Source organism: Neopelma chrysocephalum, unplaced genomic scaffold (assembly GCF_003984885.1).
Source record: "Neopelma chrysocephalum unplaced genomic scaffold, ASM398488v2 Primary Assembly neopelma1_182, whole genome shotgun sequence".
NCBI classification, from domain to species: Eukaryota; Metazoa; Chordata; class Aves; order Passeriformes; family Pipridae; genus Neopelma; species Neopelma chrysocephalum.
The window spans coordinates 1,429,511-1,454,578 of NW_020897844.1; the positions used below are offsets into that span (position 1 = coordinate 1,429,511).

At 46.8% G+C, this 25,068-nt stretch overlaps 2 protein-coding genes across 14 annotated transcripts; both read right to left on the bottom strand.

The window, feature by feature from the left end:
• Positions 1-220: 220 nt before the first annotated feature.
• On the bottom strand, positions 221-11,776 carry STRADA (STE20 related adaptor alpha). Of its 12 annotated transcripts, none has more exons than XM_027702343.1 (13): positions 11,720-11,776; positions 11,130-11,186; positions 9,860-9,917; positions 8,943-8,971; positions 5,616-5,718; positions 5,000-5,121; positions 4,764-4,872; positions 4,521-4,644; positions 3,889-4,060; positions 3,148-3,252; positions 2,744-2,985; positions 2,030-2,072; positions 221-1,661 (listed from the first exon to the last, which is right to left on the bottom strand). In XM_027702343.1, the coding sequence occupies exons 2-13, from the start codon at positions 11,139-11,141 to the stop codon at positions 1,509-1,511; spliced, it is 1,272 nt and encodes a 423-aa protein (XP_027558144.1). In that variant the 5' UTR covers positions 11,142-11,186; positions 11,720-11,776; the 3' UTR covers positions 221-1,508. The 12 variants fall into 12 exon arrangements, with proteins under 12 accessions (XP_027558144.1, XP_027558139.1, XP_027558141.1 ...); XM_027702338.1 differs by having other exon boundaries at positions 11,106-11,186; XM_027702340.1 differs by lacking the exon at positions 11,720-11,776 and adding an exon at positions 11,606-11,710 and having other exon boundaries at positions 11,106-11,186.
• A 1,139-nt stretch (positions 11,777-12,915) lies between these two features.
• CCDC47 (coiled-coil domain containing 47) lies at positions 12,916-24,761 on the bottom strand. Of its 2 annotated transcripts, XM_027702337.1 has the most exons (13): positions 24,677-24,761; positions 22,299-22,564; positions 22,075-22,182; positions 21,095-21,269; positions 20,803-20,924; positions 19,901-19,966; positions 19,077-19,178; positions 18,148-18,258; positions 17,429-17,514; positions 16,125-16,183; positions 15,525-15,634; positions 15,184-15,351; positions 14,340-14,514 (listed from the first exon to the last, which is right to left on the bottom strand). In XM_027702337.1, exons 2-13 carry the CDS (start codon positions 22,557-22,559, stop codon positions 14,434-14,436), a joined length of 1,449 nt encoding a protein of 482 aa, XP_027558138.1. In that variant the 5' UTR covers positions 22,560-22,564; positions 24,677-24,761; the 3' UTR covers positions 14,340-14,433. The 2 variants fall into 2 exon arrangements, with proteins under 2 accessions (XP_027558136.1, XP_027558138.1); XM_027702335.1 differs by lacking the exon at positions 24,677-24,761 and having other exon boundaries at positions 12,916-14,514; positions 22,299-22,559.
• Between the last annotated feature and the right edge of the window lie 307 nt (positions 24,762-25,068).

The window sequence follows — 25,068 nt, forward strand, 5'->3', positions numbered from 1 at the left end:
ACCTTACAAACACCCCTGTGCTGGGAGAAGGGTTTCACTTAAAGTTTCAGAAAAGAGCAAGTGCAGGTGTTTGCAGCTTCTTGATTTCACTGAAATATGTCTTTGAAACATGAAGGCAGCTGCAATGAACTGGTGACCTGTATGGAGATAAGAGCAAGTGTGCACAGCCAGCCTGTGTCACCCTCTGATTCACTCCCATCATCCTGCAGAAACAGCAGACTTAAAAAACAACTTCAGAAATATTTTATTCGTTTTGGCAAAAAACTAGAGTAACAAACTTTATCTGGGTTCAAGTACAGTTTATAAACACAAGAAGGACCCGTTGCCAGCACCACTACTCCCATCAACTGCACCTACACGATCCTCAGTGCTTCAATAAAGAGTAGACGACCTCCAGCACCAGTGGTCCTTGCAAAAGTCAAACAAAAAGCCTTAAATACACCTCCAAAAAAAACCCCAAACACCGTGGAATGGGGGAGAGCTGCCACAGCAGCAGGGCAGAGTCACACAGCCACGAATCACAGGGAGCCACGTGAGCAGCTTTTACCTGTCAGTCAGTCAGGGAAGGCAGAACAGCAACGGTGATGGAGGGGTGAAGTTCAGTTCTGTACAGGAGTCATCAGCAAGAGGATTTAGCAGGAAAATCAACTTACTGTTCCTCTCTGCCAGGGTAAATCACTAAGAACAAGCTGGTAAGAGTGCTGTGTGCTGTGAAACCAGCCCAGATAGCATGAGGTTCAACTGGATGGGGATAAAAAAGCTGGTTTGTGGTACAGGCATCCACTGCTCTGGTGACAGAGGCAGCTGGGAGGGGAGGCTGGAAGGTCCTGTCTGACCTGGAGTTCAGAGTGCTCAGCATCGAGGGAGGAGTCTTCAAAAGCCCTCTCCAGAACTGGCAGAATCCAGTGCTGCAGAGGAATGCCCAGTGCAGCAAGAGTGCCTGGAACGGCACCAGGTTGTCTTTGCTCTCCCATTTTCTATCACAAAGCAGTAACTAAGAACATAATCCCTTTTGTCCCCATCAAAACTTGCCCTGTGACAACACTGTAACAGGAGTCTGACTAGTTCTAAGAGAATGCCCAAAACTAAGAGCTGCCCACCTCCCCTCAATTCTAAGGCACCCTTAAAAGAGAAAGAACCACAGAGGGTAGGGACATGCAGCCTCAACTGTGACAGGAGGAAGCCAGTGATTTTTAGAAACACATAAATAGAGACCATAACTACACACTCACTCAACCCCCTCAAGTGATCTACCAGTGCTCAGCTGCAAGGGTGGGGGCTCTGGGCACTGCACCATTTGGAATACTCCACAGTTCCTTGGGTTGATCCTTTCCCAGCTCAGGTCTGTCCATGTTTCCAGGCTACTTCTTAAGTAAACAGGCAGTTGAAGTTCCTTCCCAAGGACCTGTAAACTCTTCTGTGTGTAACATTCATCAGCTTTTATGAGCAGGACCAATAAATACAATGTCCAAAAAGCTCCTCCAGAACTCGGCGTAGTCCCTATTTTTCTAGAATTCCCAGTCATCCACATCCAGCTGCTCCAGATTTGACACCAACCCAAAAATGCCACTGGGATCCTGGGGCTGTGTCCCTTCCAAGTTGGTGATGGGGGTGACGGGGCGCAGGAGTTCCGGGAGTGCTTCGGACGCGCGGCGCTTGATCTGCACAGAGCGGAGAGAACTTGGCTGCTCGGGTGCTGCTCCAGCCCTGGGCAGCAACACCCGGCAGGAAACCCACAGATCACTCGTTTGGGCTTGTGAAGGACCAGGTTAGAACTGCCTCGCCCCAGAACTCAACAGCCTGGGGGTGAAGGGCTGTTGTGACACATGGGACTTACAACCCCTGTTCGATAAGAGCTGCACGCCCAGGAGGATGAGAGGATCACCACTGCACTACAGTCACCAAACACACTCAGTCCCTCAGATCACAGAGAATTCAGCGACTCAACGGGCCCACCCTCGGGTTCAGTGACACAGCACAACTACAGCAAAGCCACTGTGCTTTACCTGCAGATAAATTAGTTCCTTACCTGCTTGAAAAAGGGGTGACTGAGCAGAGCGCCCGCGCTTGGCCTGTGGAAGGGAGGGAGAATCAAGTAAGCACACAAGAAAACATGTCAGCCTTTGAAGTCAGGTAGTAGAAGAAAGAAAAGACCAGTCCTTCCTGCCTCTCCCATTTCTCATTTATTGGGTATCTCTTTTGTCACCAGTAGCACAGTTATTAAGTATTTAATATCACATAATATTTTATGTGAGGTGAGTTCAACCTTCTTTCTAACCTTCCAGTTACCTACTTGCTCCCCCCCCCATCTGGTCAAGGACAGTTTCCAAGCACTGGGACACGCCAGAGAAGTCTGCCATGGCTATAGATGACCCTGCCCTCACCACAGAGGAAAATGCAGCCCTTGATCCCTTCCCATCATTATTCTCTGCTGGCTGAAGAGCAGAGTGATGGAAACTGGGTAAAAGTGGTCTTACAGGGGCCAGAAATTCAAGTTGTTCAGTTTGTTTTTTTGATGTGCAGCACCATTCTACTCCCCAAAGAAGGGTGTCAAGGAATCCTTCAGGCTCTCTCATAGAAAGTGCTCGAAGTGTTAACACTGCTCTGTTTTACACACTTGGACTGCTCTCCTCAGTGGATGGAGCACATCCTCCCTTCACCACACTTTGGGAAAGAAAACTTTGAACTTTGCTGACTCCCACAGCTTAACCAGGTGTGAAGAGCAGCTTTCACCTGGCTTTACCTGAAGTCAGGGTTCCTCTGGAGGCACTGCTCCACGAAGTTATGGAAGTAGGTGGAGAAGGTGCGGAGATAGGGGTGCAGGGCTGGCTCTCCGTTGGCCGCTCGCACGTTGCTGACGGCCGTGCTCTCACCCATCCCATAATTAGCACTGGAACGGGAGGTCTTCATAGTCAGCTCGTCAGCAGGAATTGTGGTGGTGTCCAGCAGGCAGGGAACGGTTCCATTCAGCTTTTCCAAGAGCATCTGGAAGAGCAGGGCACAGACAACATCACAGACAGTGAGCAAGACAGTTGAGACTTCCCACTCACACAGGCACAGCACCCTTCTGTCCTCACATCCCAGCACAGTGAAGCAGTTCCATGTGCCAGGATAAAGGAGGAGAAAGGAGCAGCTTCCAAACCTTACCTGAGTGGAAGGCATGTCTTTAAATGGGACGTGTCCATTTGCCAGCTCACAGGCCGTTATCCCCACGCTGTAAATGTCAGATTTTGCATCGTAACCCTGGAGGTTCTACACGAAAGGGAAAAGAAAGATTAGCCCTGGGGACTTGGATGTGATTGATTGGGCAATACCCATGATTTGATATGCGAGTCAGCAAACCCACATGATTAGAGCAGGAACAGTACAACCCACAGACAGACTGGTTTATTGTGGTGGGGTGTTTTGGTTTGTTAAAACATGCAGTTAAGGGCAACATTTGTGCAACTGCAGTCAGCCATCTAGTAGGGTTGGCATCTGCCTTGGGGTAACTGGCACCTGATGTGACACTTTGCTAATGAGACAATCTGTAGAGGTACCTACAGTTAAACTATTTAATTAAATAGATAAATTTGTCAGAGTTTCTCTGCACCCACCCCAAATCTGTTCCCTCTAGTCTCTACCCTTCCTTTTCCTTGCATTTAAACACCTTCTTTCTGTTCAGCAATTTCCCCTTCTGACAGGAATACAAGTTTCCCCTTGCTAGGGGGTCACTTTTTGAGGTAAAAAGGACAGAAAAAAAGGATAGAGCTCATCACAAGAAAAAGTGACTCTGTGGGTTTTGTCATGTCCCCCCCTACACACCCCCTGAAGGTGCCCTAACAACTCAGAATATTACACAGAGATGCCACAGATCACTAAACACAAGCAGGTTTTTTTTAAACACACCTGCTGCAAGACCTCAGGACTGAGCCAAGGCAGCACTTTGATGCTGTATTTGGGGAAGTCATGAACAACTTTGAGTCGCTGCCCGTGGTTGATCATACTCAGGTTACTCCTCAGGCCAGAGAGGTACACCTTCCCATCCACAGAGATCAGGATATGGCTGGCTTTGACACTCCTGGGAAAAGAAGGGAAAAATAGTCAGGTTCCCAGCCTTTACTTCACTGGACAGCTCAATGCACAAGACAACACCTGATCAGCCTCCTACCAGGACACTGAGACTCCTAAACAACCACCCTGGGACCACTTCTACAAACATTAATGAGACTCTCTTCACCCCCTTTGCATGTTCCCAAAGAATGTTTCTGTGGCAAGGAGAAATGCAGGACTAAAGCTTATGGACTGTGATTTCAGATACAGTGGTCTTTGGGATAAATTTGTTCCACAGTGACACTTCCCTGCAGCTTAGTAAGGTCAGTGGTATCATCTCCCATGAGTATCAAACTGATTTGCTCCAACAGCAAATGCAAAACTTAATGTGTTCAGTGTCTCCTGAATCATCCTCTCTGTTCTACTCTGAGCAGTATTTCCAAGAGCTTCCAAAAGAAGGAAAATGGATCAATTTATTTTTTTAATACCTATGTACATAGCCCATGTGGTGGATGTAGTCAAGTGCTTTCAATACACCTTGGAGGATATATGCAATGGCCAGTTCACTCATCCCATCCATAAAATGGGTACAGATTAAATCTTTTGCAGAGCCTAAAAAGAAACACAACACCACCTGTCAGAACAAAAGCCCCAAGGATACTTCACCTCTTCCATTTCATTTCATTTCACACAATATGATGGTCAGACAAAGGTATTCCCTCTCCACCTACCATAGGCCATGAAAGATGTCACAACCCACAGCTCATTGTCAGCTATGAAGGTTGCTTTGTATGGCACGATGTTCGGGTGGTTGAAGAGCTTGGAAACATGAAGTTCCCCCTAAAATAAAAAAAAAAAAGATGTTTTGATTAGGTTTAGTAAATGCAGAAACATGACTGCAGTGTTCATAAGGACAGCTCTAGCTGTGTCTGTCCTCTCCTCAGCTCTCCTCATGGGTTGGTGTTACCTGCAGGAACGTGACCATCTCGTTTGTGCAGGCCTCCAGGTTCACTCTCCTGACTGTCACATACTCTCCTGTGGGTTTATACCTGGCCAGGTTCACAACCATCAGGTCTTCAAAGCCTCTGCCTGAAAGAAAAGCCATTAAAGCTTCAGCAACACTTCTGGAAGCACATCCTTCTGGAGAAATCCTCCAGCCCTTGACCCTTCAATCATCTTTACACTCATTTACTGAAACTATTTTTGGCCTTGTGAAAAAGAGTAATCATTCCATCAGATACCACTTTCCTTGGCAGGTATCCCATTGAGAGGAATCCTCCCAGCCAGTAATATCATCCTGTCCTTCAAATTCAAGACTGAGGTAGAAATAAAGTGATTAAGACCACCAAGGACAGGTTTCAGGCTGCTTCTGCTGACTGCACTGCACCCCCAGTATCATTAACCCACCTCCCAGTTGAAAACCTTCAGGACTGGCATCTCATTTTTTATTCAAGTGAGTTTAAAATCAAAGATGACAGACACCCAATGTCAAAAATAAGCAATCAATCAAGAAAAGGCCAACAATCAGTCCAAGTTGATTTCTTTGCAAAGCAGACTCTGATCCTCCAGCCCTCCAGAATTACCTATGATGGTGAGCAACTCATAGCAGCTGCTGTCTGGAAGGAAGTTGCTCATGGTGTCCCTTTTAGGGGAAGAAGCTATCGACTCGGAGCTCGCCTCATTTGTCTGGGGGAAAAAAGGAAGTCAGGTCAAAAGAAATACAGATCACCTGCTGGAAAAATCATCTGTGTCTTATATCATCACACACCTCAAAATAATGGCAGTACTGAATACAGAAGAGGATTTAATTGCTGTTATAATACCCTTAAATAGTCATTTATCAATTGAAATTCAGGAGATGCCTCATTTCAGAAGCTCCAGAGATCTGTGTTACAAAACAAGTAACAGGTAGGTTGTTAATCACTGTAAGCTAGAATTTATTCAGGAATATTTGGATAAAGCCAATTATTATTTCCCAGGAGAGCCTGAGCACTGCTTTAAGGTAACTGCCTTTCTCCCATGAATTACAAACTCCTGTGCCACCATCCTGTTGCCTGAGCAAGAGCCAAAGGGAAGCTTGTTCCCAGCACTTTCCTTCACCGTGGCAGTTCCTGGTGGATGCTGGGGCTCCTGGTTTTCACCTGCTCACCTGGGATAAGCCCAGCACAGCTGGAGCTGCTTAGCTGAATGGCACAAGGGATGAAAAAAATCAGACACATGTGAAAAGAGAAGCTCCAAATGAAAGCAAAAACTGCAAAGCATTAGTGCTTACAGAAAAAAAAAAAAAGGAGGGGAAAAAAAGGGATAAAAAAGCCCCAGCACCACATGGGGAAGCAGCATTCCCAAGCCTGTCAGCTTTCCCTCACTCCATCTGACATAAAGCTTTCTGCCTTATTTACATACAAATAAATCTTCCCAAGCAGGATTTTGCAGATGATAAACTTCAACATTCTTACAAAGTTCCTTTATGCCTTCCAGCTCCCTCAAATTCCAAAGTCACCAGGAATGCATCCAAACGGGGATTAGAATTTATTTGGTGTCTAAAATCGTATTTAGTTATCTCGAATTTCCAGCACATTAACTCCTCCTGACATTTGGAACGTCAGCTCAATTTTTCCACCTCATTCTTCATCAACTGCAAATGCCCTTTATCAGACCTTCTCTCGTGGTACATGAAGCAGAAGAGGTTTGTGCCTTTTCCTAGTGTGACAGCAAACTCCCTTTTTTATTTCCATCACTGAAAGATGGAAACAACACAGTGACAGCTGAAAAACAAGGAACTTCCTGCTCTACCCTCAGCACGGGGTAAATGCAAACAGCACAGACAGGAATCTGCTGAAAATTACCTCTGGGTCCCCAAGTGTACTTTGGGAGTAAACTAAAGAGTCACACTTCCCAAGTTCCACCTTTTCAACTGGCTATGAACAGCACACTGCCTACCTTTAAAATATTTTTCCAGTAAGGGAAAAGGCAAAAATTCAGCTTTGTGATCAGTGCTAGGGCGTAATTTCAGCTCAAACAACTCGGTCCTATCTCAGGACCAGCACTCTCAAATCCTTTCTCCTAGTCCTAAGACTACAGTGCTGTTCCTTGGCTCAGAACAGGCAGCAACTTCTCACTCAGGATTTCAAACTTCTGCTAAAGAGGCCTGTCAGTTCTGATCCCAATTGTATCATTCATTATTTCCCACAGTCCTGCCAACAGCCAGACTGCCAGGACAGACACACAGGCAGATGGAAACCTCTGAAGCAGAAAGGCACCACCAAGGAGATGGAAGCGGAGGCTGGGAAGCAGTTATGGAGCGGTGACAGCTGGTGAGACACTGAGCAATATGTAAGTGGTTTGCTTTATTAAAGTCCACTCCAGACAGAGCATGAGCCAACAAAACAGATGCAAAGAATTAAATAAATTTAATCTTATTAATGGTGTAGGCTGTACAGTAATGGGAAGATGCTGTAAATTCTCTTTTTAAGTCTTCCAGTGGGAGGTCTTCACTCACCTCTCCTCATGTTAGCAGTGACCAATAACAGAGTTAATGCAAAAGGAGCTCTACCAGGAACTTATTGACATCATACAAGAGTTTAAAAAAAAGAAAGTTAAACTGAAATGTCATTTATGAGATACTGCAAAAAGCTCCTCAGTGGTTTCACACAGGATAACTTTTGGTGTATGGTCAGAGGCAAAAGCAGCTTTATGGCCCAGCATTCACTCAGAGCTGGCTTAACAGCTCCTGGAGCTGATTTTAATTTGAGATAGATTTAAAGGAAATTAACCTTTGAAAGGCAACTGCTGGTATAAATGCCACAGCACAATCAGTTATGTGATGCTTGCAAGGATCTGCATTTGCCAAATGACATTCCTCTGAGTTAGGAAGAGGGAATATCAGTTTTGTTCTGCTGCCTTCCTCTCCACCTCCTCATTCCCTCACTCGCAGCATAAGCAACAAAAATTTTCCTCCCACCCCTCTCCCCAAATTATTTACTTTTTTCTAAAGCCTTGCTGGAAAAAAAAAGGCTTTTATTTAGATACAAAATTCAAAATGAGAATCAGCAAAAGTGCCCAAACCTCAAGTGAATACTTTAACAAAACCAAAACAGATGCTGATCTCAACTTGCTTCCAGCCCAGCATATGTGTAACACTCAGCCATTTCAAAAAGGTGTGAATGTACTCAATTTTATACAAAACATTCCAAATACACCTCCTATTTTCAGCTTTGTTTGTGCCAGTAAATTACAGACGCTGGCACAAAAATCAATTACAAGAAGCTGGAACTGACACAGTTATAATCAAATCACACTTAACTCATGTTTGTAATTAACTTAAACTAGAGCAATACCTGCACACAGAGATGTTCCAGTGTGTTGTGGGGAGGTGGGGAATCGTTTTGACAAAAATATTGTCTTGTAAGTTGTGCTATTTTATGTGCTCATTACGAACCAGAGAGTGATCAGGTCCTGGAGAACAAACACCACCAAGGTGAAGCTTTCAACTGCCACATTTTGGCTGCACATCTTTGAACACCCCATGTCTGGGAGTGATTTTACTTTTTAAGAGGCAAATCAGGCATGGAATTGACTCTGAAAATGACCACCAAACTAACCTCTTCCTTCATTCTCTGAAGAATCAGATCTAAATCACCTCAAAAAGAGACTCTTGAGAGGCTGGGGGGAGAGGGGATGATGACACCAATACAAATCCAAGAGACTGAGTTTAAATTTTTGGCTGATCACGTAAGAGTTTGAAAACCACACACCAAAATCTCCACTCCAGGGTGAAACCTGTTTCCACACTTGTAGAGCTAAATACAGAGATGAGATATATAACTAAGATAAAAAGAAAAATCAAACTTCCACAAGGAATAATCTCCATGCAATGAACCACAGCACCACAGCCTGCACAAGTCACTTACTTTTCTCCGAGAGTCACCCGGAGGCTGCTCTGGAGTAAAGAAATTAATTGTTCACCATGTTGTGTTCAACAGATACCCATTAAAATATAGTTGGAAAACTGAGTAAATAACCCTACATGACACTTTCTGATACCACATATACACAATTCTTTGTTATTATTTAATTTCTATAAAATTTCAACACACATATGGGAATTAAAGAGATTCAAATAGTGCTACTGTTCATATATTTGACAGAAATGTAAGGTGATAATTTTTTTAATTATAGCCCTAAATATCCCTCTGCCATGTCCCTGCTCATGGCAGGGGGGTGGACTACATGATCTTCAAAGGTCTCTTCCAACCTAAACTCTTTATGATTCTAAACACATTCAGAGGTGACACTTAAATACAGAAGAAACTATCGAAAATTATTGAAAGTCATAAAAATTCTTCCATTCCACCTGAAAGCTCAAGGTCTGGACATATTTCCTATGCTGATTTTTTCCATGTCATTGATCAGGAATTCTGCATCCTAGTGGGCAATTTTGGGTTTTATGCACAAGGCAGAGCACAAACCCATCGGGTCTCTGCAGGAACACTGGGGAGCCATCAGCAGTTTCAAAATCCACTTTTACTCAGAAAATCATAATTAACTTTACCAAACCTCAAATCCACCTTCTGCATAAGAAAAAAAGTGGTTATGCTGAGAAATACAGATAAAAATAGTACAGTAATGAACATGGAAGTGATTTCCAAAGGACACTTCCACATTAAATTTCTGTGCTTAGCCAGCCTGAATAACCAGACCTGGTGCTACAACCAGATTTAATCACCTCTTTTAGTGTTAAGATACATCTTTACTACCAAATTAACAGACCTTGCAGCTAAAATAAAACATTTCTAACAATGTCATCTTAGGAGAGTAGAAAACTTACCTCCAAACAGCTCGAACTCTCTTAAACCCTCAACAATGAACTTCTCAGACACCCACCGCTGAAAGAAAGAAAAATCCTCCACATAATCAGTTATTCCATCAGGAGACAAGTTTCTTTTCCCCCTTCCCCACAAAAACCCACAAGAGAATCATGTAACTTCAACGTTTCTGGAACTGATTTGCTGCATCATCAGTTATATCCTTACTCTGGACAAGGACATTCCCTTTTTGTGACACCCCAGAAGTGCTGCTGTTATTCCCAACCAACATGCAGTAAAATTAACATCATTTTAATAATTCAAACAAGTTTTTATACATGCACATACAGCAAAAATTACCAACATGCAACGACTCCCTTTTATGGGCAAATAAATTGGGTTTTAGGATGTTAGAGGTGTTAAAAAAAAAAGCTTTCACTATTTACAATGAGGTGATATCTTAGAGAATTTAAGTATTTTGGTTATATGTCTATTGATTAGAACATAAAGGTTCTAAAGCTGTTGTTCTCCTCCAGGAGAATGTTTGAATGTCTGAAATTCACAGCATTAGGTTCAACCACTATCCAACACTGTAATTCAAAGAAAGAAGAATATCTATACACATAATAAAAAATAGAATATGCAATTTTAAGCTAGCAGAGTATTGATCATGAAGTTAGTATTAAACAGTAAATCACAAACATTCCCAGGGTAGAATTTGTCTACTTGGCAAAATAATTTAAAAAACAGCTCATGTTTTTTAGCACAAGGGAAGCCAGTCCTAGAAAGCACCAATGAGTGTTTAGGTTATAGTAGCTCAAAACTTGTCTATAACAGTACCATTTTAAGGCATTAAAAATGGTTGTGTTGCAGGAAACCTCCTCACTTAAAAAAGCAGAATCAAACACAGCTGTTGAGTTTAGCTTTGCAAGGGAAGTGAAGGGAAAAACAAACACAAACAGGTGACACAGGTGAGGCGGCCACTTCCTAAAGAAAAGCTGAAAACAAACAGCATTATGGCCCTTTTTCTTCATTACAAGGCCCACTGCAGCCCCACTGCACACCAAGGAGGTACGTGTGCAGCAATAAATCCTTTAGCACAGTGTTTTTTAACCAGCGCTGGTCGCACGCCCATCCCCGCCCTATAATTAACCCTGTAATTAAGTTTCCCTGCGCTTTCACGGTGCTCTCCAGGCCCGGCCCCCTCTGCACAAAGCGCGAGGCTCGTCCTACCGACTCGAGGGAAGCTGGAAGGTCTTCAACACTCACCCTAATGCGCTCGGGTTTACTTACAAGGAAAGACATGGATCCGCCGCTGTGGGACCGCGCGCAGCAGAAAGGGCGGGACACCTGCGGGAAACACAGCGGAGCGTCACAGTGTCACCCCCTCGCCGGGCAGCGCTCACAGCCCCGGCACCCCCCGGCCCCTCACGGACCCGCAGCCCCGGTAACCACCGCCCGGAGCCCTCACAAAGCACCGAGACCCCTGAATCCCCCAAGGCCCCTCACCCGCCCTGCCCAGCAGACCCAGCCCGGGAGGGCCTCAGGGGAGCGGTAACCCCGGTAACCACCGCCCGGTGCCCTCACAAAGCACCGACACCCCCGAACACCCCCCCGGGCCCCTCACCCGGCCCCAGGTGAGCGTTAAGCCCGGTAAGCACCGTCAGGAGCCCTCACAAAGCACTGATACCCCGAACACCCCCCCGGGGCCCCTCACCCGCGGCCCACACAAAGCACCGACACCCCCGATGTCCCCCTGAGCCCCTCACCCGGCCCCAGCGCGGGAAGGCCCCAGGGGAGCGGTGACCCCGGTAAGCGCCGCCCGGAGCCCTCACAAAGCCCCGACCCCCCCCCCGGGTGCCCCCCCGGGGCCCCTCACGGACCCCTCAGGCTGCGGCCGCCGCTCACCGGCGGGACGCGCTGCGCGTGACGTCACCGCGCCGGCGCGCGACGCGCGGGACGTCACGGCCGGGGCTCCCGCGCGAGGGGGCGGGGCGGGAGCCGCCGCCATGTTGGGTCCGTGAGGGGGCGCGAGGGGGAAGGAGCGGGCCCCGCGCTCGGGGGCACAGCGCTGCCGGCTGGGGCGGAGCGGCTGCAAAGCGGCCCTGCAGGTGCTGGTTGACAGCCGGCTGAACGTGAGCCAGCGTGTGCCCAGGTGGGCAAGAAGGCTAAAGGCACTTCTGGCTTGTGTCAAATGGAGCGGCAGCAGGACCAGGGAAGCGATTCTTCCCCTGTTCTGGTGAAGCCACACGTCGAGTCCAGTTCTGGGTCCCTCACAGCAAGAAGGACATGTAGGGGCTGGAGCGTGTCCAGGGAAGGGAGCGGAGCTGGAGAAGGGGCTGGAGCAGCAGGAGCAGCTGAGGGAGCTGGGGGGGCTCAGCCTGGAGAAAAGGAGGCTCCGGGGGGACCTTCTGGCTCTGCAACTCCCTGACAGGAGGTGGAGCCGGGGGGGGGGTTGGGCTCTGCTCCCAGGGAACAAGGGACAGGAGGAGAGGGAACGGCCTCAGGCTGTGCCAGGGGAGGGTCAGGTTGGACATCAGAGGAATTTCTTCCTGGAAAGGGTGGTCAGGCACTGGAAGGGGCTGCCCAGGGAGGTTTGGAGTTCCCATCCCTGGAGGTGTCCCAGGAAGGCCTGGCCGTGGCACTCAGTGCTCTGGGCTGGGGGACAAGGTGGGGATGGGGCACAGGGTGGGCTCGATGATCTCAGAGGTCTTTTCCAGCTTCTGTGATTCCGAGGGTCCCTCAGTGGCCCAGGCTGTGCTCCCACCAGTCCTCGGGCACAGGGAACCCACCCACCCACTCTGCTCTTGCCCCCACCCATAAACCCCATCCTTAGAGCCCGGGAGCAAATCCTCCATCTCCACCATCCCAAACCTGCATCAAGGGAGAGACACCTTCCTCCAGCCGTCCCCCAGCTACCACCACCCTCACAGGGAGCAGATCCCAGGTGGAAGGAATCACTTCCACCACCCACCATCACAGCAGAGGGAACAGCAGCTCCTGGATGTTCAAAACCTACCCAGGACAAACAAGGCTTTGAGATCCTACTAAATGAAAGGAACACTGAGTCAAGCCAAGAAAAGTAGGCAAGTGGAGTGTTTCAATTATATTTTACTCTTTAGATTGTTCATTTGAATGTTCATATTACAAAATTAGCTGCCATGGCCCACAACTGGATGGGACTTCAGGAAAGCTGTCCACTTACTCAGAAGAGCACAAACTAGTAATTCCTTTCAAAGAACTCTGTGAAACAACACTGTATTAATCTTTAAAGCTAAATAGTGCTAAAATTTCACATACTCTACATTAGTTTTGGTTTTAAATATTTTTACCAACCATTATAAAATGAATGTATTTGCATGTATCAGGTTACAGACATTTGCATTTCAATCAGGGTAAAGTATCCCATGCTGGAACAAGTTTAAGCAGTTGCTGTTTCAACAGCAGCTCTTTCTTATTGCCTCAGAACCAAGTTTGCACAAAGTATTTGAACAAGAAAATGCAAGACATTGTTTCCCCACAAAACTGTTCAAAGTCTATTACAAGCAACAATAAAATGCCTTCTGGATAGGCAGCATTTATAAAATGCAGAGCTCTCCCAGCAAAGTGCTTGCACAGGGCATTCACTTCATTCTCCCCATTTGGATTCAAAACCCTCAGGTGACCACTGACCAGATGAAGAGGATAAATGTCCTCTGAAACGTTTTTACTGGCTTGGGGACATTGGCAATTGCAGGCACCTCACTGAATCTGGCTCCTGGCTGAAGTGAACTAGGCAGCAGCTGCTGGGATCAGGAGAAAAGTGTCTGAACTAAACTTGAACAGTTAAAAACACCCAAGGAAAGCTGGCTGAATTGCTAACTCACCATGCACTCGCTCCTGAAGGAACACTAAGCTGACATCACAGACTTCACACTGTGCCAAGCTTGCAGCATCCAAACCCACAGGTAGGAAACTATCCCTGTATTCCACTCCCTTGGTTCTAACCATCCCTATCTTTTATACATAAGCCAATCATGCCCACAGCTGACCTAATACTGCTTCAGGCCCTTGTTTGTAAAAAAAAAAAAAAAGAAAAGAAAAGAAAAAACTTCTATTCTACTGGGCTTAAATCCCTGAAGAATCCATACTGTGTATGGAAGGCTCTAAGTTTTGTGCCTTGATGCAAATAAATGCACAGTAAGTGTTTATTGTGCAGTTTTCCTCCCCATTAAGTTTTTCCCCCTTTCCCTCCCACTAACTAAACCCAAAGTTTAAAACCAAAGCATGAATATGTTACCAGCACACGTGGACAGGTTTACAATCTTCTGTTTTTAAAGAACAAATGACAAAGAGCATTCAAGAATATTGCAATATTTTTTTGTTTGTTTTTTAAACAGACAAGTAGCAAAAAAACTTTTTACCACCTGGAATAAGAACTGCCGAGACAAAGCTCTCCACACACACCTGCATGTTGCTGCAATACTTAAATAAGTAACACCAATGCAAGAACTTTTCTCTGAATGGCTACTAGTGTTCAAAGAAGCAGAGGATTATGGAGTTACGTAGGTCTTTGTACCCGTGAATCACAGTTCCCCAGGTGGCACCGAGACGCCTCTCACATGGCTTTCACTTTGATTTGCTTCATCTTCATCTGCTTCTTCTCCAGCTTCTTCTGCTCCCGCCGCAGAGCAGCTTCCTGTGGGCAAGGACAGAGGTGTGAATAAACATCAGGGATCTCCCCAAAGAGCAAGTGGAGCATTTCAGAGCCAAACAAAGCTCCCAGTACTGGGTTCACCTCCCTCCCAGTGTGGGCTTTCTCATAAGGTGTGGGGAGGAAGCACATCCCTCTTTTATGCTCCAGCCAGCACAGGCTCCACCATCCTCCCTTTGGTTCAGACAAGTCACAGTGCAGCCATGTCTCAGTTTCCCCATGTTTAACCAGCAGGGAAATCATAGAATCCCACAAAGGGCAGCGACACCTTCCACTAGCCCAGGTTGCTCCAAGCCCTGTCCAACCTGGCCCTGGACACTTCCAGGGATGAGGCAGCCACAGCTTCCCTGGACAGCCTGTGCCAGGCCCTCCCCACCCTCACAGGGAAGGATTCCTTCCCAATATTCAGTGTAAATCTACTCTCCTTCAGCTTAAAACCTTTGCCCCTTGTCCTGTCACTGCATGCCCAAGGAATCTGGAAGAATGTTCCCCTTCCATCCGGTTTCAGGGTGAGGGGTTGCCCTGTTTCAGAGAGCAGCAGTAAATACCCTGACACCTGTCTGCCTTCCAGCAAAGAGAAATCAAAGTTCCCACTGCTGCTGTGCCCCCAGGAGGAATGTGCCAGCAGCCTGTGCCAGTCTGACATCCCCCCACCTCCAGCCGACGCTGTTTCTCGGGATCCTCTTCGTTCATGATTCGCTCCTTCTCCGCCCGTTTCTTCTCCTCCCGGCGGGACTGGGCAGCCTCCTGTCTCTGCACGTGGGTCAGCTTGAGGAAGTTCTCCTCCACACGTGCCCTGTTCTTGTCAGCTTTCTGTTTACCCTTTCCACAGAGGGGGAAAAAGAAAAAAAAAAGTTTATCTAGATTTCCCCATGAGCAGGATGCAGCATCTCCAGCAGTCACACGTGAAACATAAGGCTCCTGATCTGAAGGATCCAGTGGTAATGGCTGCAATTTCACACAGCATTCAGAAGACACAAAAAGACACTACTTACTTCTCTGTTCAGCCGGAACTTCTTTGCTTTGTCAATGGAGTAGATGACCATGCTCATCAGAGGCAGCAAAGACTCCATGTCCTTTGGGGAAGTGTTGCCTGAACCAGGCACTGAAATAAAGAGTTACTTGTTCATTCAGAGAGACTGGCAGGACTTTTCTACTTGCTCTAACGCTCTTCCCTTATTGCTCACACTGTTCATGAAATAAAGATGCTCTTATGCTCCTCTTTAGGAAGCTTCACGTGGAGAGACAGCCTTGAATTTTGAAGAGAACTACAGGCCTTTTCTAGAAGAGATTCCCAACAGTCTGCTTTTATTTCAAAGCAGGATTAACCAGAGCAGTCTGTGCAAGCTCAAACTGCAAGGCTCATGGCTTAAAAGTAAGCCACCTGTAGAGAAGAGTATGATCTTAGATCAGGGAGAACAAGATTGAGTGTCCCAGTGTGTTGCTGCCTTGTGTTTATCAATTATTGATCCTGGTACATGCACTGAAGTCATTCATCATACATTATTCTCCGTAGATGACAGAAGTGGAGCAGGTGACTTGCACAAATAAAGCCCAACACTCCCCCAGACACACACAGGCACCAGTTCTCTTACCGTTAAATGTAAACAAAAGTGTCTTTTTAGTTTCGGGCAGTTTTGTGAGCTGGCCCTCCCTGGAGGAAAGAAAAAGGGTTTGGAATGAGTGAAAAAAAATACAGGAATAAAAAATAACCAATGACTGTTAGCGAAAACCTCATCAAGAACCAAGAGACACTTGGAAATTACTTGAATCAAACAAACAAGATTAAAAGCCTGTCTGTAAACCAAAGTTAAGTTTCAAACTATTCAGATTCCTGAAGTGTTCTACTCAAAAGTGTGCAGGGAAAAGGCACGAATGGAAAAACATGCAGCACCAGCCCATCTGACTGTCAGAGGGCCTCTGAGCACTAAGGAGGCCTGTATATTTTTAATTACATTCATTTTTACACATCCTGTTGTTTATACTACTAAAGATCCATAAATGTGCTAGGAAAACAAAACATTTTCTAAAGAATTCAAGTCTTCACTGCCCAAAATCCCACAGTATTCTCATGTGAGAAACTCGGGCCTACATTTCACAGATCTTCCACAATTTCAGTACAAGGTACACACGCTGCTGTCTTACAATTAAATCAAAGTCTGTTCCTTTTTTCAGAAGAGAGTTTCAAGTTTCGATAGAGATCAGTTATTTATATGCCTGTGAGCATAATACACCCTTGCAAAAACCTACATGATAATTCAGATTAGATCTCCCACCACTTGGCAATCCTGAAGCAGCAGTAAAGCACCTCTGGACTGGGAGGCTCAGAGAAACAGCAGAGGTGCTGCATCTGAGTATTTCTGAAGCACAGCTGTGAATTATCCTGAACAAAAGTCACCAAGGGATGGATTCAGCAGCAGAATGTTTGGCTGTATCAAGGAGGGAAGGTCAAGCAGCCGTGATGGTTTGGTTTTTTTTACACTTCAGACTTGCTTAAACCTAGTTTTCAGTGCATTCAAACAGCACCTGAGTTAGGTGTTGAGCTCTCCTGCAGTGTTATGTCGTGGCCCTCACGCCCTGCACACCCTTGGCAGGATTTCTGAGTTGTTTTCCATGCAGCTGAGTGCACTGCACCTGCCAGGTGGTGTCTGATACCCAGAGCTGTCCAAACCACAGTGGAACCAGCACACAAAAACAAACATCAGGGCAATACAGCACCTTGATCTTCTCAATTAATGCAGCGTTTGGAAGCATTGGGAGTGTATTTATTCACCTGTCTGACCTTTGCTCCCAATTTCCCCTTGTGTGCGTTCCAGCGGGTTTCACACTGCAAACAAGGCCTCTATTTAATTTGCAGTTACAAAAGCTACTGGGGGCAGAGATCTGGCTTTGTACCTACTCTTGCATAAGTTTTGGACCGGAGAACTGGTCCGAGAATTGGACGGACTCGATCTTGTCAGCGTAGTGTGTGAGGAAATGTATCATCTGAAAGAGAAACCGGGGTTAGTTTTTCCCAACACCGATCCATCTGCAGCCTCCCCACTCCATACGGGTTTGCCAGGTTGTCTGCCCATGGCAGGGGGTTCGAACAGGATGATCTTTAAGGTCCCCTCCAACCCAAACCAGCCTGTGATTCCATATATCACTCTGAAAATTGCTGTGCTCAGCTTGCCAAAATGACACTGAAATTTCAACTCCAATGTTTTTACTTATTGCTAGAACGGGCCTCAGTGCATGGAAATAACGTGAGCAACTCGGATATGTAACTCTCATTTGGGATTTTCCAGTTAATTTGAAAACAAGTCAGCTTTGAGGACCTGCAGATACACCATCAACACCTTCCTTCAACTGGCTGGTGCAGCTACTCCCAGGCTTTGAAAGGCAATTTTAAGTCTGCAAGGACAGACTAACAGTTGTGATGTAAAAAAGGAATAAAGAGAATTACATCCTCCTTCCAGCCCTCATGCTTCGTTAGGGTCTTGATTTCCCTAGATCCCACTAGGGCCATTTGGCTCTCTTGTTGTGATGCTCCCAGGACATTAAGATTAGAACCTTGTCCCACAGGCTGTAAGTGCCAGGGTTTCCAAGGGATACTTGTATTAATTCATTCAAGTTTACCTTGGCGTCCATCATTCCCTCCGTGACCTCCCCCATCTCCGACAAGATGGCCAGCGAATCTGGAAGCCCATATTTTGCACCAGACTTGGGTTTATCACTGCAGAACTCGCTCTGTTTCAAAGAGAACAATGAGAAAGCAAAATAAACACAAAGCTTGTAAGTATCTTATCAGACTGAACTGTGCTGGAACACCGGGACCCCTAAAAGTACCAGAAAAGAAACAATAAAAAATACACTCACTGAGCCTGGCCAGGGACATTGCAAACAAAGCAAAGCACAAAGCATCGACAGTCTTTAAGTTGGTATTTCCCTTCAATAGTCAGCACTTTCAGGAAAAAGATAAAACAAATCTAATACATCCATGCTGGAATGCTCAAAGTGGATTAAGGCATTTTTGCTTACATTGATAACAGAACAAAACCTGGCATCCTCCCAACCACACTCTAGTGCTGTTACTTGAGAAAAAAGATTTGCAAAGCACTGCTTGTTATCACTGGATTCTTTGCAAGCTTCAGGGCTGGAACATATGGGAAGTTTTCATTTCAGATCACATGAAAACAGATGACTTAACCCCAAATTTTCCACGTCACAGATCACTAATGAAGTTTACTTTTCAATCCCTGAAAGTCATTTGTGCAAATTAAATGAGGTGAAGTGACATTTGTGTGTCTTGCCAATATACCACAGCCCCTCCCAAATGAGCTACACCCCAAAAGGAAGGTGCAAGCTGCTTTCCACTGCCTCTTTTCCTGCAGCTCTCACACTTCCAACCTTTGATTCCATTAGACTTTCATCCAGTAGATGAAAATGTCTTTTCCCCACAAATCCCAACAGGTCTGTCACAAGTTTCCAGCTGTTCCCAAAAAAACAATGAATCTGCAGATCAGAGGTTCTTCCATGCTGTTACTTATCAACGTGCAGGTACATACCAGGTCCTGCATCTCCTTCTGAAGTCGCACCAGTGCTTTTCTGGTTCCAACAGCAAACACATACGTGTCCATGTCTTCATCATTCATTGTCACTTTTATTTGCTGTGAGACAGAAGGTTATTAGTCCTCATCAGATTCTAATGTCTGACACTTTGATTCCTAAGAACAAAGACTAAGCAAGGCCAGACACAGCTAAGAGGAAGGTGGCTGATTTAAAGCTTCCCAGTGTGTCTTAAAGTAAGGGAGCTTTTTAATTAGGTTGAGCACTTAGTTCAGTGTCGTGGTGTAATGACAGGGACTGGAACAGCAGAGCTGTAAAAATAATTTGCAATTAAATATTCTTAATAGATATAAGTAAATACAATTAGAGATAAATGGAAAGAGAATTCACAGTGCACACAGCCACGTTCTGCCAAATGTAACCTCTCTTGGTATTTATGCTCTCCAAGAGCAAGGGAGAAAGCACAGAAGACATAATATCCAGACCAACATATGGATTAAATACTGAGCAGACAGAAGAACAATCATTAAGTATTTCAGATTGTAAAACCACTTTTTATCAAGCTGAGGTCTTGAATCATGACAGACTGCTCACCAAACCACTCAAACGATAAAGCCCACAGATAAAACAAATTTCCAGTCATCAGCAGTTTGCATTTCACAGGCAGGAAAGAAATACAAACAATTCTTTGAGATTGTTTCAACAGCTGCTGAACTGGAAGATGTGGAATACTACAGAAATCACCTGGAACAACCAAAAGCAGCAGGGCAGAACCAAAGGAATGCAGGTTTATCCCAGCCAATCTGGAGGGCTCAGTACGTACCACTTGGTCCGACGCCGGCCTCATCATGCGCGCCAGGACGTTCAGCAGGTCTTGTCTCTTGAGAAACTAAAAACACAAGTTGGTAAACACAGAAAACAGCTGAAGGGGCCCAGAGTGCAGCACTCCACTGGCAGACAGCAGCAGGGCTCAAGGAAAAACAGGGCAGTTGTAAGGAGATGTTTTTATAGAATAATTTAGCTTTGAGGGGCCCTCTGGAAGTTGGAGGATCATGGAATGGGCCTTAAAGATCATCTAGTCCCAACAACACCCTCTGCCATGGCAGGGACACCTCCCACTAGACCAGGTTGTTCAAGGCCTTATCCAGCCTGGCTTTGAGCACTGCCAGGGTTGGGGCAGCCACAACCTCCCTGAGCAACCTGTTCCATTGTCCCACCACCCTCACAGTGAAAAATGTCTTCCTAAGATCTAACCTAAATTTCCCCTCTGTCACTAATACAGCTCAAAAGCAAGCCCACTTTCTGCATTAGATGAGCTTCTCAGGGCCTTATTCCCTCCAGTCAGGAGCTGAACCTACATGGGAGGCTGTTCCATCCCAAGTGCAGGACTTTGTATTTGTCTTTGTTGTAATTCCTTGGAATTCCCGTTGACCCATTCCTCGCTCTAAGCAGCAGTTGGGCTCTTCAGTTACCTCTGTTCACACTATTCCTCTGGATTCTATACTCCTTCTGTAAGCACTCACTCTTACCTACTTTGGTGGGCAGAATATGGGCCTGTACAGATATTTAATTATCCAGTTTTTCCTTCATGTGTGCATATTCAGAACTCTGTATCTGAATGTGAGCAAAAGAGCTGAGCTGGGACTCCTTGTTGCTCACACTGGAATGGAAAAGCCTCTAGAACCTGTGACAGGTAAACAGCACCACAAACTCCCTCATCCTTACCTTTAACTGGATGAGCATTCCTTCACAGCACACCCTCCCAGAGCACCACAAGTTATATATGTGTTCATTTTCCTGATTTAGCTTCCCAGTGCTTGTAGCTTCTTTATTAGTGCCATCATCCCCTGAGGAAAACACCAGTGAGAGAACCACAACTTACAGTCACAAACTGGAACACCAGAGTTCACCAGAAGGCTTGGACCTCACACCACATTACAGAAAAGGATTTGCTACGTGGTCAAACCCCAGCTTTATTCAGATACTAAAACTGGATCTTTGTCATTATGGAACTCACCAACAAGAGCAAAGTTACTTTCCAGCAGCTCCCTGTGAGTGTTGAACCAAGCATGAGCCAGCCGGTTGTTTTTGTTCTTCCCAATGATGTAGTTCATGATGTAAGCCAGGAGACCTGTCACCATCAGGATCTCCATGTAGTAACTCTCCCAGCTGTTCTGAAGGTGAGCAGGGACCTGTGTAAGGCAACAGAAACTTTTACATATTGAACAAGTGGATTTTATGTACATAAACCATTTGGGAATGCAGGATACTGGAGAGGCCCCATCCCCAACACAGCAGGAAGCTCCACAAAGGCAACAGGACAGAGCTAAGCCTACATAATGCACTTGGCTCTGCTGGGGCACAGTGAGCATACAGGAAACAACTGGGAACAGCATTCCCAAAATACTTGCTTAATAAAACAAAATATTTCTCATTTCCAAGTGAGCTCAGAGCAAACAGCCCAGCATTTCAACTCACTGAGCATTTGAGCTTGATGCCCTGCCCATCACAGCATTATTTGATCATCATGTAACTTCTATTGAAATCCTGATGTCCAGGAGCATTTTCAGGATGCCACCAAGAGCCACAGACTGTGGGGGGGAGCAGGGAAGCCTTCCTGACCTTGCCACCTCAGAGATTAATTAGCCATTCTGTTATCACTGTAGCCCCCTTCAGTCACAGAAGTATCCAAACCTTAATTTTCACTAACAAGGCCAGCTATCATACTTAAAAAGAGATCTTAGGGGTGATAAGAATGGACCTGATCATTCTGTGAAACACTGTCTTGGGAGGCAACAAGGTGATTCAGCGTGGACAGAGAGATTGGCTTCAAAACCCATCCATTTCTAAGCTGAAACTTCAGTCACAGACAAGCTAAAAACCACACTTTGTACATTGCAGGTGCACATCAGTACCCCAGTGACACTCCTGGCACACTGCCTTGAGAAAATAAGTGATGCAACTCCAACTAGAAAGCAGATCAACAGTTATACCTACATTAACTATTGTTATGGGGTCTTTGTTTTTGCTATGAGATGCATCTGGTTTCTCTTCATAGCCTTCAAACTCCTCATCATCATATGGTTCACTCTCAGTATCACCTTCCTAAAGGACAAAAATCACAAACAGCGTGAAAATCCAAAGTCCAAGAAGTAAAATCCAAAAAGATAAGGTGAGAAAGAAAGAGACACTATTAGGAAACACAGAAGATGAGGCCTTACCTGCGTGTCTGCATCATCAAAGTCTTCCTGATTCTCATCCTGACCTTCAAGCTCTACAGTGGCTTCTTCTTCATCATCTTCTGTAGTGATGATCCTCTGAGGAGACTCTGTGACTGCATCTTCACTCACATCTTCAAATTCAGCAAAGTCATTATCATCATATTCCATAATGTCGTCTCCATCCTCAAATTCATCATACTTTGCCAAAGCAAAGCTCCATGGGATGAACAGGACAGCAATAAAAAGATATAAATTCTTCATTTTCACTGAAAAAAAAGGGACTCTTTGCAATGATAGATTTAATTATAAATTTTGTTACATCACACCATTACAATCCCCAACTCCCATGAGCTATTTAAAAACACTTCGAGGGTCAGATCAGAGAGAGAAATAAACCCCTGTCTGATCTTGCCATTTTCTCTATAAAGTGACTACTGATACAAGAAAAAATAACTTTGAAGGTGAGATTGCTTGTGGCAGCAGCAAATTCACATCTGGCCATGCTGTTTAGATGAGCAAGTTTGGAAGCAGAAATGTTCCACTATAAAACTCTCTCCATTGGCATCTCCCAGCCAGCACTGCCAGTTCACTTCTGAGACCACACTCTGTGCCTACAGTTGTTATTAATTAGCAATTAGACACAGTCAGCTCAACCAATGTGTAACAGCAGCAGTAAATCCTAAAATGTACTTGATTAATTTTAGTGATGCTCCGATAGTCTCTTAGTTCCAAAGTGCCCATCTGTGATTTTCTAGGCTGCCTGCTCAGAATCAGGTCCCACAGTGTCCCAGCACAATTTCTGCTTAGAAACAAAGACCTTTTGTTGGGAGTTCAACCAAAAAAAAAAAAAAAGGCAGGAAGAGGATGGGTATTACACCAGGCCCTGAACCAACAGAGTAAACTGGGGCTCATGAGCCCAAAACTCTCCCCAGATCAGCCACAAACCTGCAGAGAGTTTATCAGTTCACCTTTTTTTCCCCTCAGCTTCCCGTCTTTTCTGCTCGATCTCAAAACAGTCCCAGCCCCCCAGGGAGGAGCTTCTCCAAGGTCCAAAAACGGAGCCCCAAAAGGCAGCTCTAACTCTCCTGCTGCACTTCACAACCAGCCCCGGAGGATCAGCTGCACCAGGCTCGGCTGGGAGGCTCATTTTACTCCCTCCCGCAACCAGAGCCGAGTGGGAACCCGAATGTTAATGAGAGCGTGCTCTTACAAACTCAGAATAGAAACGATTTTGTTTCTAAATTTGACCAGCTCTCCTCTGAGTGCCTCACACAGGGAACCCACTGTGTGACAGGGATGACAAGGACGGCAAAAATAAACACCTCTGTCAAAGACTCTTCACTCCAGCAAAACCTGCACAGAACACGTTCACAGAACGTTAAAACAGGATGGGAAGCACAAGGCAGAGCCCAGTACCATTGTGGGGATACCTCGCAATTTTATGTGAATTTAAGCAGGAAAAAAAACCCCAAACCACTATTTAGATAGAACAGAATTTGCACTCAGAGGTTAAAAACCACCAGGACAACGGAGCCACCTGCTCGACCAAACCCCAGCAGTTTCACAGTAAGAATTTCGAGACTATTTGAGCATATCGACTCTCAGAAGACCCGACAACTCCAAAGAGCTTCCTGGAAAATAAACCGTGGCCAATTCCAAGGACAAGTTTGAGCTGGAGGTGGGTGGAAGCTGGAGCACCCCCCCAGCTCAGCATTCCCTTAGAACAGGGTCCAAGTACAAACTCCAGGAAGCAGATTATGTCTTGGCAGGCCCTCCACGCTCCACACCCCACCGAGGGACCGGTTCCCTCCCCGATCTCCACACGGGCTGCCCAGAACTCAGTGGCAAGAGAAACAACTTCACCGTAACGCGAAGGTAAATAAACAGCGCTGCTGCTGCTCCTCGTGCAGAACATTTATCCTCCTGGGACTTGCTCAATAAATCTCGAGTCTAGACCCGGCTCAGTAGATTCTGGAGAGGGGCCGGGCCCCGACAGGTCGGGCCCTCACCGTGACCCCCCACCCGGCGCAGGGACGCCCCCGCAGGTGCTGCCCGTGATCCCGCCGCTACCGGCACAGCTCCCGGCTCCTTCCCGGGACACGAGTCAAGGTTAAACGAGACAAAATCAGCGACCGGCCTCCTCGCCGCGGTGCCCCCCTGGCTTCCCCGCGGCGGTGCCCGCACCCCCGGCGCCGCGGCACAGGCCGTGCCCTCCGCGCCAGGCTGCGCCTGCCGGGAGCACCGCCGGCACCGGGCACCCGGGAAAGGGGCGAGCGCCGCCCGCCCGGCCCGGGGAGACGGGGGTGGGGTGTGCCATCCCCGCAGGGCCCAAGCCCAAACCCAAGCGCCCACCCGGCCCGGCCCCGGGGCCGCGTTACCTGAGTCACGGGCCCGTCCCCCGCCCGCCGCTCCGTGCCCGCCGGACCGCGGCGCATGCGCGGCTCGGCCCCCGCCGCATGTGCGGGGCTGCGCGGGCACACCCGCGTGGGCGCGGGGCGGGCGAGCGAGCCCAGCCCTGGGGGCGGCAGAACCACCCGGGAAGCACCGGGGGAGCGGTGCGGTCAGGGAGCCGCCGGCGCCGTTCCCCCCCTTTTCTGCCGGTTTTCCCCGCTCTCGCCTTTGCCCGGTCCCGCCGCCCACACTTCGGTGCGGCTTCACCCGCGGGCAGCGCGCATGCGCCGCCCGCGTCGCTCGCGTGTCGTGCGTGGGCACGTCGGTGCGTCGCGTCTCCACCCCCCGCCCCGGTAACCGGGGCAGTGGCGGCGGCGGC

Excerpts from the sequence above, each read along its gene's own strand:
- CCDC47 (XM_027702335.1), bottom strand. The coding sequence starts at position 22,559 with ATGAAGAATTTATATCTTTTTATTGCTGTCCTGTTCATCCCATGGAGC. Across the intron at positions 21,270-22,074 it reads ACCCCATAACAATAGTTAAT|GTCCCTGCTCACCTTCAGAA; the intron begins GTAGGTATAACT and ends TGCCTTACACAG. Across the intron at positions 17,515-18,147 it reads AGGGAATGATGGACGCCAAG|ATGATACATTTCCTCACACA; the intron begins GTAAACTTGAAT and ends TTTCTCTTTCAG.
- STRADA (XM_027702338.1), bottom strand. The coding sequence starts at position 11,141 with ATGTCTTTCCTTGTAAGTAAACCCGAGCGCATTAGG. Across the intron at positions 8,972-9,859 it reads AGAGTTCGAGCTGTTTGGAG|AGCAGCCTCCGGGTGACTCT; the intron begins GTAAGTTTTCTA and ends TCTTTACTCCAG. Across the intron at positions 5,122-5,615 it reads TGAGTTGCTCACCATCATAG|GCAGAGGCTTTGAAGACCTG; the intron begins GTAATTCTGGAG and ends CTTTTCTTTCAG.